General features: G+C 39.6%; 1 protein-coding gene across 3 annotated transcripts in view; it reads left to right on the forward strand.

The window, feature by feature from the left end:
- Positions 1 to 2,079: 2,079 nt before the first annotated feature.
- Positions 2,080 to 15,305, forward strand: part of dscama (Down syndrome cell adhesion molecule a) — a 93,213-nt gene continuing 79,987 nt past the window's right edge. For 2 of the 3 annotated variants that reach the window (XM_067607376.1, XM_067607377.1), the window contains exon 1: positions 2,085 to 2,999. In XM_067607376.1, the coding sequence (XP_067463477.1) occupies positions 2,957 to 2,999 (43 nt within the window). In that variant the 5' untranslated portion in view covers positions 2,085 to 2,956. Of the gene's footprint in view, positions 3,000 to 15,305 lie in introns of all 3 variants that reach the window. The other variant, XM_067607378.1, reaches the window with a different exon arrangement.

A 15,305-nucleotide genomic window follows, 5' to 3' on the forward strand; every position in this document is an offset into this window, starting at 1 on the left:
AGTGATTTTAATCCAATCTCTGTACCCGAACAGTCCACTGAGACGAACACTGAAGAGAATCATTTACCATATGGCTGAATGATTGGACATGGCAAGACAAAAAAAACAACAACAAAAAACAATGAATCATTAAGATTGGTGAGGAAATGGGTCAGTGCAAAGTTAATTGGTAGTCTTGTATTTGTATGTATTTTGTCAACAGCATAAACCAGCAGCTACTGTCTGTTGTAAATAGGTTATAGCAGTTTGGATTAGGCCTCTTTCATACAGCAGCTATTATATACAGTAGCTATCTTTGTCTTGATTGGATATCATTTATAAACAAATATACTTGACTTGCATTTTTTGACTAAAAGTAGATAAAATAAAGGAAAAATGTGTTAAATATCAGTAGGTGTGTGCGTCAGTTTATCTAATGAGTTGCTTCATATTTTCAGGCAGTCTAAGTAGGTAGCTGCCTGCAACTGGAGCAAAGTATGTACAGTAAGGTTTCTAATAATAATTCATTTGAAAAGGGTAGTAGGGCGTTGAGAGTGGCGGGCTGCAGACCGGTGCTTTACAGAGGCAGGTAGAGGAAGAGGAGGCGTGCGCATTATAAGGAACACAACAACATAACCGAATAAACAACAAACCTCCTTACTACTGGGAGCCAAGGAGACTGACAGGGAGGAAGATTAGGCAAAATCAACACACAAAAAAAAAAACTTTGTATACAATGTGTGAGGAATAGCGCATGTTTCCCTCCCTTCCGTCTTGGTTCAGGTGGCTGCAGTCGGTGATAATGATCTGTTTTATTTTGGGGATGCCTGGCTGGAAGCGGAGGGGGCCAGACAGGCGGTGACAGGTCTTGTATTCCTGGTGCAGAGCATGTTCATGTGCAGGTCTGATGTGGATGCTAAGTCTAAGAGACAGACACTGTATCCGGGCGCAGTGCTAAAGCCCGGCTCGCCTGCTACAGTATTGGAACATAAATGGGCCACGCTAAATTCAAACAGTCACATGGCAGCGGATGGCCCTGCAGTTACTGCTGTGTCAGTGGCTGCGGAATCATTTCAAATGTTACACATAATGCAAATATGACTTTCTTATCATAACACCATGCCAGAAAAAAACATAACATGACTGTTCGCTTGCAGCATCTCACCATCGCAATTTCAGATCAGTCAAAATTATCATTAAAATAATGAGTTGTGCAGTTGACATTTTCAGGTATGCTGTCCTTCCTTTTTTTTACGGCCAAATGCTAATTGTTCATTATGAAATGTTAATATGAAGGTCACACTGCAGTTCACACACCTTATCATTTCAAATAAAACATGTTTATGCCACCAAGTCTTCCTCTCGGCTTGCCAGTGACCACCTTGTTTTTCACATATTAATCCAAAGCCTCCTGTGTGGTTTGTATGGAGGTGAACTCATGCAGGGGGCTGTGGATGTCTGACATGGCCACCGTTTGATGCCCCCTGGTGCAATGTGTGTATGTGTGTGTGTGTGTGTGAGAGAGAGAGAGAGAAGGAAGAAAGGGGGGTGGAGTGAGGGGGGGGGTCGCTGCTTATATTTGTCAAGGTCAATTAATGAATGCAGGGGTAAGGCTGGCAGGATCCCCAAAACGCCCCTGGGGCTCATAAATTATCCAGAAAACACATTAAAAGACAAGATTTGATCTCCTCCAATTAAGATAATTTAGCATCTTTTCCCTCACCAAATGCCTACATAGTATCCAGTCAGGTGTAGCCTACATCACTCCCTCTCTCTGCCTCCCTCCCTCCCTCCCTCAGCATCCATCCTCCAGCCTGCTACACCACAGCAGCGCCAGCAAACCATAGAAGGATGTCCTGCATGGGCTAATTCTCTCCTGCTTATGTTAATGTACAGTTTTCCCTCTCTTGAGTGGGACACCTTGATCCGTCTTCTCACTGATAAAACAAAAGAAAGAGGATTTTTTTTTGTTTTTTTAACGCTCCTTCAGAGGCTCAGCTGTGCGCCCCCTTCGTCCCCCCCTCCCACCCCCCCACCCCTGCACCTTTAAGGCAATGGAGAGGGAGAGAAGCGGCTGCGGAGAAGGAGGCGAGGGTTTATTCCACAGTTCTGTGAGGCAGGGCAGGTTATAAGCGCAGGGACCAGTGTGCGCAGTTTGTGTGTGCGGCTGCGGGGAAGATGCGTGTGCTTGTTGCTCGCCGGACGGAGAGAGGCGGCGAAGAGAGAATGAGTTTTCAGCGCAGCTAACAATCAACTCTATGCGCTTTGTAATCCTCGAAAAAATCCAACTTTTACGCATTTTTTTTTCTCCATATGCCCGAGGTGACATGTTTGGCTATTTTGCGTGCATAGACTTCTAATTTATTTATTTATTATTTATTGATTCTTTTCTTTATTCAGATTTTTGGAGCCTTTTGTTTGTTTTTTGTTTTGTTTTTGTTGTTTTAATTGTTTAACCGTGGAGTTGGGTGTGCGCATTGGCACTTTGTCCTATGCGTCTCCAGCCTCTGACTCAGCAGCAGCAGCAGCAGCGGCGGCGGCGGCGGCACAGCTCACCTGGACCGGAGCGCACCGAGCCGAGCTCCCTCATGTTCCACGCAGAGCAGCGCTCCGACACGGGGGGACGGATGCACTGAGGCCCCGCGCGGTGCGGTGCGGTCAGTCCGAAAAAGGGGAGACGCACAGTTGTGGATCATACACTATCTCCCGCTGTACCAGGAGACAATCAGCAGCAGGAACAAGCTCAAACCTCCTCCTCTTCATCTTCTTCCCAACGTGAAGGATTGAGAGAGAGAGGGAGAGAGAAAGAGGGAGAGAGAAAGAGGGAGAGAGAGAGAGGGAGAGAGAGATTTGCATGCTCCCTTTTCTTTCATTGCAATTGACTTGTTGAAGAATTAAAAGGAAGAATTTACAAGAAGAAAGAGTGCGGGGAGAGAAGAAGAAAAAGCATAAGCTTGGATATTGAACGGAGCGGGGCATGTGGATATTGGCTCTTATCTTTTCCCAGTGCATCTTGAATGGTAGGTGATGCATTTGTGCACGTTAAACTTCAAGTTTATGTGAATTATCCCACAGGACTGAACGTACAAATAATATCTTAAACAGTCTGCATGCATTTGCACATTGAAGGTATTGAATGATTTTTATTTGTGCTGGTAAATTGAACGGAGGAACAGGCTGTTGCTATGTCCTGTCACAAGCACAGAGCCTTTCTGAAAGGGGGGGGGGGGGGGTTGATAGTTACATTTACATTAACCTTCATAGAGCTTAAGTGTAAGAACGCTTAACCACTCGTGCATTATACATATTTAAGGTGATCCTTTTATCAAATAGAGAGAGAGAGAGAGATACACAGAAGGAGAGAGAGAGAGAGAGAGGGCTTATGTAGGTTGAGTGATAGGTGCAGCCTGTACTGCATTAGGAACAACACATTTTCATGTGTTTTTTGTTTTAGTTTGTGCACAATATATTTTTAAGGATATTCTAGGCCTTCAATTAAATCTTATTATTATTTTTGTTTCATTCTCAGTTTGAATTAGAGAAGATTATTTATTCTCTTTCATCACACTGTACTGGGCCTCAGTCTGGGTGCATTTTTCTACATCATTTTTAGATGATTCATGTGTATGTTAAGAGTTTTTTAACCGTATTTCAATGTAGATAGCTTCTAAAAAATATTTCTTAGTAATTAATTAATTTTGTTGTAACACATTTGCATGTTTACCTGTATTAATGAGCATTTGTTTGTTTCATCTCCAACCAGGCAGCAAATTGCATTCAAACACTGCAATTATTCACTTAATGAAAATGAAATAATTTCTTTAAAGACATTTGAATGAATTTTCTATTTAGAACTCTACTACTGAACCAAGATGTTGATAAAAATGTAGTGCATTTATTGAATGCCTTAATAGAAGTAAATGTTTTTATTATTTAATGTATCAAATGTAATAACTTTGCACATATGATTGCATGTTTGCATGCTTTCTGTTAGATCTATCGAGTATCTTCTAGGAAAAAGGATTAAATAGGTTGGCTGTGCTTTCTTTCTGGCATTGCAACCGCCATATTAGAAGCACAGACATGGAGTCATTTTGGATTGGAAAAAAAAAAAAATAGACAAGCCCTTATCACCCTTGCCCAAGTGCACATCACACAAAATACATCCAGATCCTATTTTGTGCACAGTGAATTCCCCAAAAGATAGGTTTGATAAGTGACAATTGTGTTTTTTGGGGCTGGGGGTGACTGATTTTTTTTACAGCGAACACAAGAAGGGTGTGTGAGGAAGGGGGGCAATGAGGAGGACAAGGGGCTGTGGGGTAGGGGGTGGGATGTGCGCGTGTTGGGGGGCAGAAATCAGCTCGAAAGAAAATTGGGGGTATTTAGAAGATCTTTCAAAAGGTAGACGGAGGGAAAGGGTTAAAAAAAATAAAAAAAAGTGGACACATTGTAAACTGAGAGTAGAGGGTGATGCGTCAAGCAAAGATGACAGGAAAACCATTTTGTGGCCATGCTGAAGGGTTCAATGAAGGCAGTGGTTATTTATAGAAGAGAATGGAGTAAAAGCAGTGACCGTGGCGTACCAAAGACTCCTTTCTGTAATTGATGCCAGACATTGTCCAGAAACAGAGAGGACACTGATGTCCATTTCAAATCTCACTCAATGCTGTGCTGAAATCTCTGTTTGCTGAGCACGATGAATTGCTTTGCTTGTGAATGGCTTTTCCAGTCTCTTTGGTCCAGGCAACAGCGTTGCAAAATGGCTGCTGCTACAGACATCTACATGGAAACTTTGAATGGCAGCAACAGCACTTCTAATTGTGATGAATGCTGCGTTTGTGGTCGCTGCTGATGTTGTACCATTTGTATCGACGGACTCGCTTCATTTGACACTGACCTTTTCTATTGATTCAAAGATTCAAATATTGTTTTGTGGGCAGAAATTAGAATTGCCCAAGAGTGCATTATGACAGTCCTCACTTTGTATTTTGATTCTTTCTGTGCAATGCTAAACTGACTGCTGGCAGAATAAAAGGGCTGTGATTGTTGATCTGACACAGTATTCTTTCTGCTGCACATTTGTTTTCACCAAACAGACCTGCAGAGATTAGTCTTAATGAGCAGCTTCCATCAGAATAGTACATTTTGCACCTCTTGTGGATGGAGAGATATAGCTTCCTGAAATAAAGGCTTTTAAGGCTCTGGTCCAGTACAGGCTGCTGAGGTTGTCTCTATGGAGACCTGGGTAATGAGTGTTGCTGCAGTGTGGGCTTTGGGCTCGAGCAACACTGCACTCTGTTCAGGTGACCCTGGGAATGCTTCCTGATAGATTTCAGCCTGTCACTCTTGCCTTATGATATTTATGGGAGTAACATTTGATCTGATTTAAATGCTTGATTGGTCAAATGCTTTAATTGATTTTTGTTTATTTAGGTTTATCCTTTTAAGGCCGTTTATGTAGATAGTGATATTTGCATTGTCTGTTAGTAGAAAATATCTTTAAAAGCTTATAAATTCAATCCATCTATTTGCACCTCAGTTCTAGCTTTGCGGTGGTCATTTATGAATTGTAGCTACTGTACAAACTCCATTTTGTTCTGAATTGCCGTTTGCCAATTTGAGGACACATTTGCGAGCTCATCTACAGTAGATATAAACAATTCACCGCTGTGGAGAGTAAAATCCGCTGTGGAGTTCACTTCAGTGGTGCTTGAGCTTTTAAACTGCTCTTGCAAAAGTGTCTATTAAAACCTAAATGGAATGGGAACAACATTTTCCAGTTATGAAGAGATAAAATTGGAGAAATGGCATAATGTTGTTTTTGCTCAGCTATGCCAGGGGGGGAAATCTGACACATGCTCAATTGGACACTAATAAGCTGTGTAAATATACAGCGAAGCTCCTCAATTGGATCTTAGTATCACTCTGTGCATGTGTATTTTTAGCTTTCAGCTTAGGATGGTTAGGGGCTGCTGGAGAAAAGGTACCTTCGCTTATTAAAACATAAGCATTTTCAGTATGACTTCATCCAGACTTCAAACATGATTAATGTAGGAACACGGTTTAGTTTCCCTCTGCTTTTTTTCTGCTACAGATCATCATAGCAACAGACTGAACACAGAAAATTGTCTCTTAGCTCCTTCATACTGAACAACAATTGTGAAGGATTAAAGATTAAAAATGCCCGAACATCTGAATACCTGTCATCAGCAGGTGCAGACTGCTGATTTTGATTTTTTTGGCTATTCATCGAGAATACCAGATATTAACCCTGATAAGCACAGATATTATAATCAACCAGGCTCAAGAGAGGAGAGCTATTAGACATACAGACATCATTCACTTGTGTGTATCTGTATAATTTTACCAGTTATGAGCAACTAATTGATCACAATGTCATGTGTGTACCTTACTGTGCCATTGAGAGGGAGAAGTCTATGATGTTGTCAGTTGTGAAAGTTGCAATACATGGGTTACACAGCTCCATCTCATAGATATTATACTACTAATTTATGTTTTTCATCAACATAATGAGGAAGGCTTTTAATGAATATATCTGCCAAGTGACAAAGTGTTCACTGACAACACATTTAATTTGTTTTCCTAACAATATTGTATCTGCTCATAGCAACTAAAGCATGATTCAAGTTGTTTGTAGTTATTTAGGCACTCACAGCTCTTGGTTAAGGATAAGGAAAGATCACAGTCTCGGTTGAATATTGAAAAAGTGACTTGAGCCTATTTTGTCTCAAACTTTCACAGATGTCTTATAAAGATACAGTGTTGCATTTCTTTTATTTAATATTTTTTTGGTGCTGAAAGTGAAACATTTGTCCAGTCTTCGCTAGTCTTAATGTGACTGTTTGATATTGTACACCAAGTTTGATACCGTTTGCAGTGTTCTAACCAATTATCACCAGTCAAAACAGCGCTGTGTAGAGGTCACATTAAGGCCAGTGGGAAACTAGGTCTGTGCAGACTTGTGTCTTTTGGTATACATCTGTCACTTCACATAGAGCCAGAATGGCTTGACAGAGTCACAGCAACACACATCAGCAAACAACAACTGAGCTCAGCTCCTCAGCCGCCCATTAATATCAACCCACCAGTCAACACAATGTAGGCCACCGGGAAGGAAACGAGTTTTTTTTCAAAATGCTGTGATTATTCTTTATTAGTACTTAGTGCTGACCAGAGTTTACTGATGCTGTGCTGTATTAGTGGTTGGATATTCCTACATTCATTTAACCCTGTATGTTAGTCTGAGCTAATAAACAGTCCATTTTAATACCATGTGTTATGATCATTTGTAGTTACGACCTTCAGGTGATTATTTCTTCATTGTAACACAGTTTAATAATGAAAATGTAGTTTTAACCTGAAATTGATCTATTTTTTTTATACATGGTGTTTCAGATTGTATGTAGTAATCCTGGAAACAGGAAATGAAACTTTTAAAGTCCTCACTTCAGTCACATTCTCATTCAGTAACATGTATTCTGATTGGTTGAATTTAGGTCAGAGCTTTGATTCTTCTTTGACTTTTTTACAACCACTGTACAACTCAGGTTTAGGAAGACATTTTTATTGTAACATCTTATTTTGATCATGCATAAGGCTTTGTAAATGAATATTATCTGGTATTTTTCTAAAGACTTACTGTCTATTAGTGACATGCTGTTTTCGTGGACTCGCTAATCTCAGCAGGATTTGTCAGTGCCATCGGGTCAAGATTTTTTGTGTCGCTCCACTGTGTGCGCTTACGCCTTAGCTTGGCTGTTCAGACGGGTGTAGACTCAAGCATATGTTAATGGATGCACATTGAACTGTTAAAGGTTTCATTTAACCCAGACCGGAATGCTTAAGGAGATGATAGTGTGTAGTGAGGCAGAAAAAGAGGAGGAAGAGCGGGGGAAGAGGGACACAGAGTCAGCTTGTGTTATGTGGTATCTAATGCTGAAATTCATATCAAATCAGCCTGGTTTTCCATGCAGAAACAAGGCTATTTTAGGCACTTTTCCTATATATCAGGCAGTTATATCATTGGACACTGATGAAGACTGACCAATCTTTAATGTAGGAAGAAGACAAGTTCACAGTCTATGGTTTACAGTTTTGTTCATATTGAGTTCCACAATCCACATTTCCTGGTATAAGTGATAGAAGCAGCTTTAGCTCTCTGTGTAATTTTAGGACAATGCTTTGTACTGCTTATGCTGGTGATAATCAGTGATGCAACTGACATAAGAACAGTGTGATGATTTATGAAATGTCAGGAAAATATGAACTTGACTTTAATAAGGTCAAGGCAAATGGAGTAGAAAAATACTCCGCAATTATTAGAACGCCGGATACAAGAGCGGCTATTAAGGGATTTCCCAGCTTGTGAATGTTTTATGGATAATATGAGAATTGCTATCGATGCTTACTGGAGTCTGTCACTTCTCACAGATGTCACAACCACCATACCACACTTGAGTTTGTTTGGTAACTTTCATAACTCACATGGTGTTTGCATTTGCTTTTAAAAACAGTAAATCCCATTGTGCATTACATGTTTTTAAGATTCTTGCAAAAGTGAATGTAAAGTGCATCAAGACACCAGTGGGTGAACTATTTAAGAATGATGCTGCAAGCAGACTTGTTAAGTCTTTGCTCTAGAACATTGTTCTTGGCATCTGTTGACAGGACAGGTGACTTAACAGGATGACAATTAGTTGTAGTGTTTGTTCTCCATGCAGTCTGTATCCTTTCATTATAAAATAGGGCAGTAGGTTAATGCTTTGGCCACGCAGGTACTGCAAGACGTAAGCTAAGTTCAGCTCAGGCTGTTCCCTAAATAAAGGCCCTGGCCATTGCTCTTTGCTCGTAGTCTAGTTTCAGCTTTCCTACATTCACATAAACCCTATTGAAACTTTTTGTTTTTATCTCATAACATGTGGTTTATCTCATTTTCCTCTATCAATTTTCGATGTCTAACACACAAGAATGTAACAGCAAACTTCAGATACTTTTGATTTTGATAAACTCAACATTAGAAGGTTACTTGTCAGTGAGGAGTCCTCCATTCAGAGCTGTACAGTGACATTTTTCAGCTGATTGGCAACTCTTGAAGCTACAACAGCAAATATTCAACAGCAGGGAAACCTCTGTGAACTGACTCTACAGTCAAACTACAGATGGACATGGAAAGAGCTTTGTTGTCTTAAACAGGATTGTGCTTATTTGCCATGAGCAGATATTCTGGGAATCAAACATTTAGAAACATCAGCGCATTGGCAAATGTGGCATGAAACATGTCACAACAACATATCTTTACTTCTGCTTTGAACATATCTGCAGAATATGTTGGCAGTGGACGTTTCACATGTTCCATATGAATATTTTGCCTCATTTGTTGGGTAGGTGGCAATGCATTATCCTCCATAATGTATTTTTTAAATGCAGTATACTGTAGTTGCATATTCTGATAAAGGTTGGTCACTGGGGTGATGGAATTGTTGCCAAACAACCCTACAGAGACTCTGCCGCCTGTTTGTTCTTCTTGGATGTGGACAGCTATCTGTGTGCTGACAGATCAGCTTTATTTTAACAGTATTTATGGATATCTCTGAAGAAGAGACAGATCCTCCTCCTTTTTTTTATCTTCATGTACATTCACAACAGCACCACACTGTATGCACAGTAAGATGATGATGTGAAATGTTTGTGTGAGCATGTGCTAGAAACATTTGAAGCTCAATAATATCTCATCCTGCAGACCCAATCATTTATCAGAGGGTCTTGGTATCCCTGAGAAAATTCAACATATATCTGAAATCCATCTGAGGTGCAGAAAGTGAAAAGCTTCACTGCAGTGATTAGCTCACACTGTTTATAATGTTTAATTCTAAAATTGTGTATAACTTAAAAAAACAGTAGCCAGTAGTAACAAACAGTATGTAACCTACAATCTATTCATATCTGCTCTGTAGTAGCCATTCATAACACATTGACCCTGCTTAAGTTATTATAACCTCCATTCACAAGGTGATTTCTTAGGTGCAAAATGTGGACATCCAATCAGTGTAGCCCTCTACTGTAAGATATTTGGGTGCAGTTGCTTCTTTATCTTTGTAAGGCTGGTAAACCAGCAGATTACAAAGAATCATTTGCTGACTGTGTAATTAAAAAAAGTGCCAGCTTTTTTGTTTCTTCCAGAGTTTTCTGTTGTCTTGTTTGCTTTTGTAATTTCTCTTTCCTTTTGTTTTTTACAATCTGCTTTATGTGACTTCTGCCATAATCTTTACCAAGACAAGGTTACAAAAAAGATTCAGCAGGTTGTTTATTCCTCTATCAGGCCATTTACAGTATTATTACATCAACGGGACTTGATTTGTGAGGACAGTAAACAAGGACAAAAGGTTTGTATTTTTATATCAGGATATTTCCAATGAGATTAATAAAGACTCAGTATGTTTTGAACCTGAGATTCCCAAGTGCTCAGGTCCCTGCGCTACTTGTTTTGTAAGAAAATAAGTAGAGGTGACCTGGGACTGCCACAGCAATAGTTTGTTAAAAGATAGGTAATAAATAAAAAGATAATATAAAATGAAATAAAACAAACATTAATTTTTTTTTAAACTGAATTTTATACCATGCAGCAAAAAGATATCAAATCACAAACTCACTGGCAGTTTCCCTCTCTTTGGCTGACTACTGGGGTGTATTCATTAGGCGTTACCAAACCGTGCTGATTAGTATTCAAAATCCAGCTCTGTTCCTGTAGCCTGAAATGTGTAACATTTTCAAACATTCTGGCAATGTTTCATTAAAGTGTTGCTAGCCCCCAGCTCCATTCCGCTTCAGTCTCCGCTCTATCAGGCCTTCCCCAGAAGTGATTATGCTAATTGCTGTTTGATCAGATGATTAAATTATAATTTGATTAATCCCGGGCACTAAACGCTCTGAATACGTTGATGTGTATTTTGCTGCCTGGCAGTGTTTGCAGAGCCCCCTTGTCACCAGGCAGGCAGTGTGATACACACAATCCAGGTATAGGACAGAGAAAGATGTATGTAAGGCTGCATTAGGAGGTAGTTATGAACATGAATGAAACACTGGTTTGGATGTACTGTGGTCTAGTAATCACAGAAAACATGATGATTAATAAAGGATCACTGGCGTCTGTGTGCAGATTGAGTACAGCTCTAATGCAGATAGCTGCCATTTTCTCAGCCATTGCTTGTCTCTGTTACTCTCAATTGACCGCGTATCCATCAGGGTGATTTATAATAGTGCTGTATAGACAGCCTGCTGTAGGACTAAATGACGAGGGTCCTATATTGTATCCTCACTATAGGATTCAAGGTGTATTTTTAGTATGTCTGTTCTGTGATGTGTTTGAGTGTGGTTATGCTTCTTGAATGAAGGTAAATTGAAGATATGCAGTGGTGTTGATGCACAAAAACTTTATGATTTCTACAAAATAATGCACAGACACATACAGACCCGCATACGTAATAGATTGGCTGGCTGTGTGTTTGCATTAGTAGCAATAAGGGAGGACTGTCTCCTGCAGTGGGGTTACTGAAGATGAAATGCTCTCGCCTTTGAGGCAAATGGAGGCTGTTGAGGGGAGGGGAGGCAGGGATGGGGGGAGAGAGTGTTGTGTGTGTGGGGGGGGGTGTGGGGGTGTAGGGGTGGTTGATATTTTTCTGAGGCACAAGAGGATGGCTGTGAGCGGAAAGGCAGCGATGTCTAGTCATCTGACCCACAATCCCATTTAACCCCAGGACTTTGATTTGCCCTCCACTGTCAACTGCCAGCTTATTTCGCCTCTTTGTTTCTCTTCTGCAAATGGCTCTCGTTTTATCTCACCCTCAGACGATACAAAAACAATATGCCCATAAAGAAAATTGCCTTTACCTTATTACTGTACTGAGCCAAAGAGAGAAAAGTATTTAAAATAAATATTTATGTAATCTTTCATTGTGAAAATGGATTCAGGAAAATAGTATATTGTGTTTATCCGTTGTGATGGAATTAAATCATATAATTTTTTTCTTTCTTGCAATTTCTTGCTAATGCAATGCGTATTATACACACTCTATGATTAAGATATAAGTAGATTTATTCTACATTCATCTCTGTAAGGCCTGTAAACCAATGCAAGTAATGCATGCAACAATTAAAGACAACATTCACTCTCTTGTGTACAAAAATGTGTTTTCCAAAATTTGTAACTCAGCGCTAATCACATCTTTCAGGTGGAGGTGCTAAATGCAGAATACTGAAAAATTACAAGTGATAAAGACATTTTTTGGGTTAGAATGATATTAATCTTTATCTTGCATTTGTCAACTACTGAGAGATTTTTGCTATAAGGAGATAAGACTAACACACTTGTGTTAGTGGAGTATCTGGCAGGCCCAGTGTTGCAGCCACACTGATGGGACAGAAGTTTGACTGAGAGCAATGTTGTCTCTTTCCTTTGATGCAAAGAATGAAATCCAAAATATATCTGTGAATGGACACACATGTGGCAGAAATGGACACATCACCTGTGTGTGTTCAATTGGCACTATTCATTGAAAAACAAACAGCAGCAGACAGGCTGAACAGCGAACTTGAGTCAACATATCTCAGTCACATTTTTGGACTGTGGTTTGCTCACCACTAATGTTGCAATTCAGCTCTCAGTCATTCATGTCAACATGTTTTAGTCACCACTTGCCTTCAGTCATGTGTCAAATCAAGTCATTTATTTATAGAAAAACAATGTATAGGAAAACTGGTTAGTCATTAAGTGCATTACAGACTTTCTAAAAGTGTACATCAGAAAGCTTTTGTGATTCATTGAGTGTTTTTAATACCAAAGACCATCCTCTAATGCAGAATCCAGGAGATTTCACTTCAGCTAGTTCCCTGATGCACTGTTGGAACTCTCACAGGAAAAATAATGTAAAACCCTGCTCAGACTTAAATGTAATTATTCCATTCAGATGCATATGATATCCATATACTGGCTATAGGCTCCTGCTCTGTGCTGTAGTATAATATTAAGATGATGTTCAAACTGTCAGCTTTCCTCCCTCAGCTAATCTCCTCGTTCATCCCTCCCTGCTGGGTTTAATGTCCTCCCTCTCAGCTCACCTGAGATCAACCTCCTCTCTCTCTCTCTCTCTCTCTCTCTCTCTCTCTCTCTCTCTCTCTCTCTTTCTCTGTCTGTCTGTCAGCTCAAGTCAGAGCTGCACTTGACAGTATAGCCAGCAGAGGTGGGAGGAATTTGACTGAAATAGAAATAATGCCTCTCCTCCCCTCTCTAAAAGTGTGAGCTTTTTTTAAAGCAGCTCAAACTAAAACCTCTCTTACTAAAAACAAACTCCAGCACTCAGTTCAATGACAAGATGACAAGACAAGAACTAATGTTTTACTTATACAACTGGACTCTTGTCATTACTTTGAGGTTGTGAGACTCCAAGTTACTGTCCACATACCCCAATACTCCAAAGAACATAACATTTTTACACTTCAGCTTTTGTAGGTTAGACAAACAAGATATAATATGTTAATTAGTGAGCTCTTGAGGTGCCAGTAGGCAGATTTTGTTACCTTTGGTAGCTGTCTCTCCCCTCCTTCCAGTCTTTATGCTAAACTAGCCAGCTACTGGCTGCAGCCGGGCTGTGAGTCTGCTAAGGTGACCATATTTTTAAACGCCCAAACCGGGACCCTTAAGTGTATTGCACATACATCTTCTGCATGGACCATAGGTGTTTTCATCAACTATTTCAGCGCTTAGCACACCTACTGAGCGCACCTTTCAACACCATGGACAGCACCTCAACAGATGAAAAATTATGTTTTGTCTTCCAAAATCCACCAAGGTATTTGTCAGTACAGTGAGCATTTTCCTGTTGAAAACATTTAAAGACATTTAAAAAACAACTATGGTCACTGGAAAAAAGACATTCAAACAGGGTCAAAAATGAAGTTTTTACACTGACTATTTGAAGACGTTGATTAAGCTCCATCTCTATTATATAGTTACAACATTTTTTATATGAAACATTAAATGCGTTGAAATGATGTCCTCATGTAGACCACATTTTGCTTTCCAGTGCAATATGACTTTGGAGAAATACCTTCACACTAATCAATATCGTCTCTCTTTCAAGCTACAACTGAACAAATTATTAAAAATGATCAAAATCATTAAACAATGTGTTTTGTGACACGTTGATGTTCTAACCACATTTTAGCTGAACGTTGAAATCCTGTTGAAATCCCAGTTGTTTTTTAAACAAAACAAGGTACAAATCTCTTTGTGGCCTATAAATAACTTTATGGGCTATAACATGAAATAACTTTAACTTACATCTTCACAATGTATGCCATGAGCTGGTCGAATTTACAAAGATTAAAACATCAAAACATTAAATCACAATTGCAGTGTTGTGGGACAAACCGGTGCGTCTGATCACTGTAGAGCCTGCAGACTTGTACAAATAGCCTAATCACAAAAGCAGTTATAGAACAAGACTAAGAGTCTACAGCCATGCTAGCATCCTGATGTTTAGCTGGTATAATATCTATCATGGTCACCATCTCAGTTTAGGCTGTTAGCATTCTAACATTTGCTAATTAGCACTAAACACAAAGTGCCAAGCCAAGGTAATTGGGAAAGTTATTGGATATAGTATTGGATAAGCAAAAATTTTGGCCAGATGATGGTACATCATCATAAAAGTCTATTCCAAGTGTCATTGCAAACCTTCTAATTGTATAGACACATAACACAAATCTTAACCTCATGTTGGGGCTCAGGGGAAAGGATCAACAAAGTCTGTATGATTCATCCTATGTGGACCATGAATGTCTTCACAAAATTTTATGGCAATCCATCCAGTAGTTGTTGAGATATTTCAGTCTGGACCAAAGTGCTGGACTGACTGAATATTGGTTGAGACTGACATGAACCATGCCGCTAGCATGACTAAAAAAACCTGCTTGAAGAGAATCAGAGATCATTTATGATTAATTATGGTTTATGATAATTTAAGAGCATTTGGATTTCATTAACTAAAATCTCTTGCAGTCATGTGTCAGAGGACATACTGTTGGGCCCGTGGCTGTGGTATTTATGGGTTTTAATTTGACCCCGTAATGCAGTATGTGAGTATGTAACCAGAGTCTACATCAGGCTCTGATTCACACTTTGATATTCATGTGGAATAATATTAAAAGTTGCTACATCGGGTACATGCTGTCATTTCAATGCAGTGTCACTTAGGAAGGGTAATGGAGCATTATGAATGTCTCATATGGTTGTTTTTACCTCATTC

The sequence above is a fragment of the Thunnus thynnus genome, chromosome 13 (assembly GCF_963924715.1).
Source record: "Thunnus thynnus chromosome 13, fThuThy2.1, whole genome shotgun sequence".
Classification (NCBI taxonomy): Eukaryota; Metazoa; Chordata; class Actinopteri; order Scombriformes; family Scombridae; genus Thunnus; species Thunnus thynnus.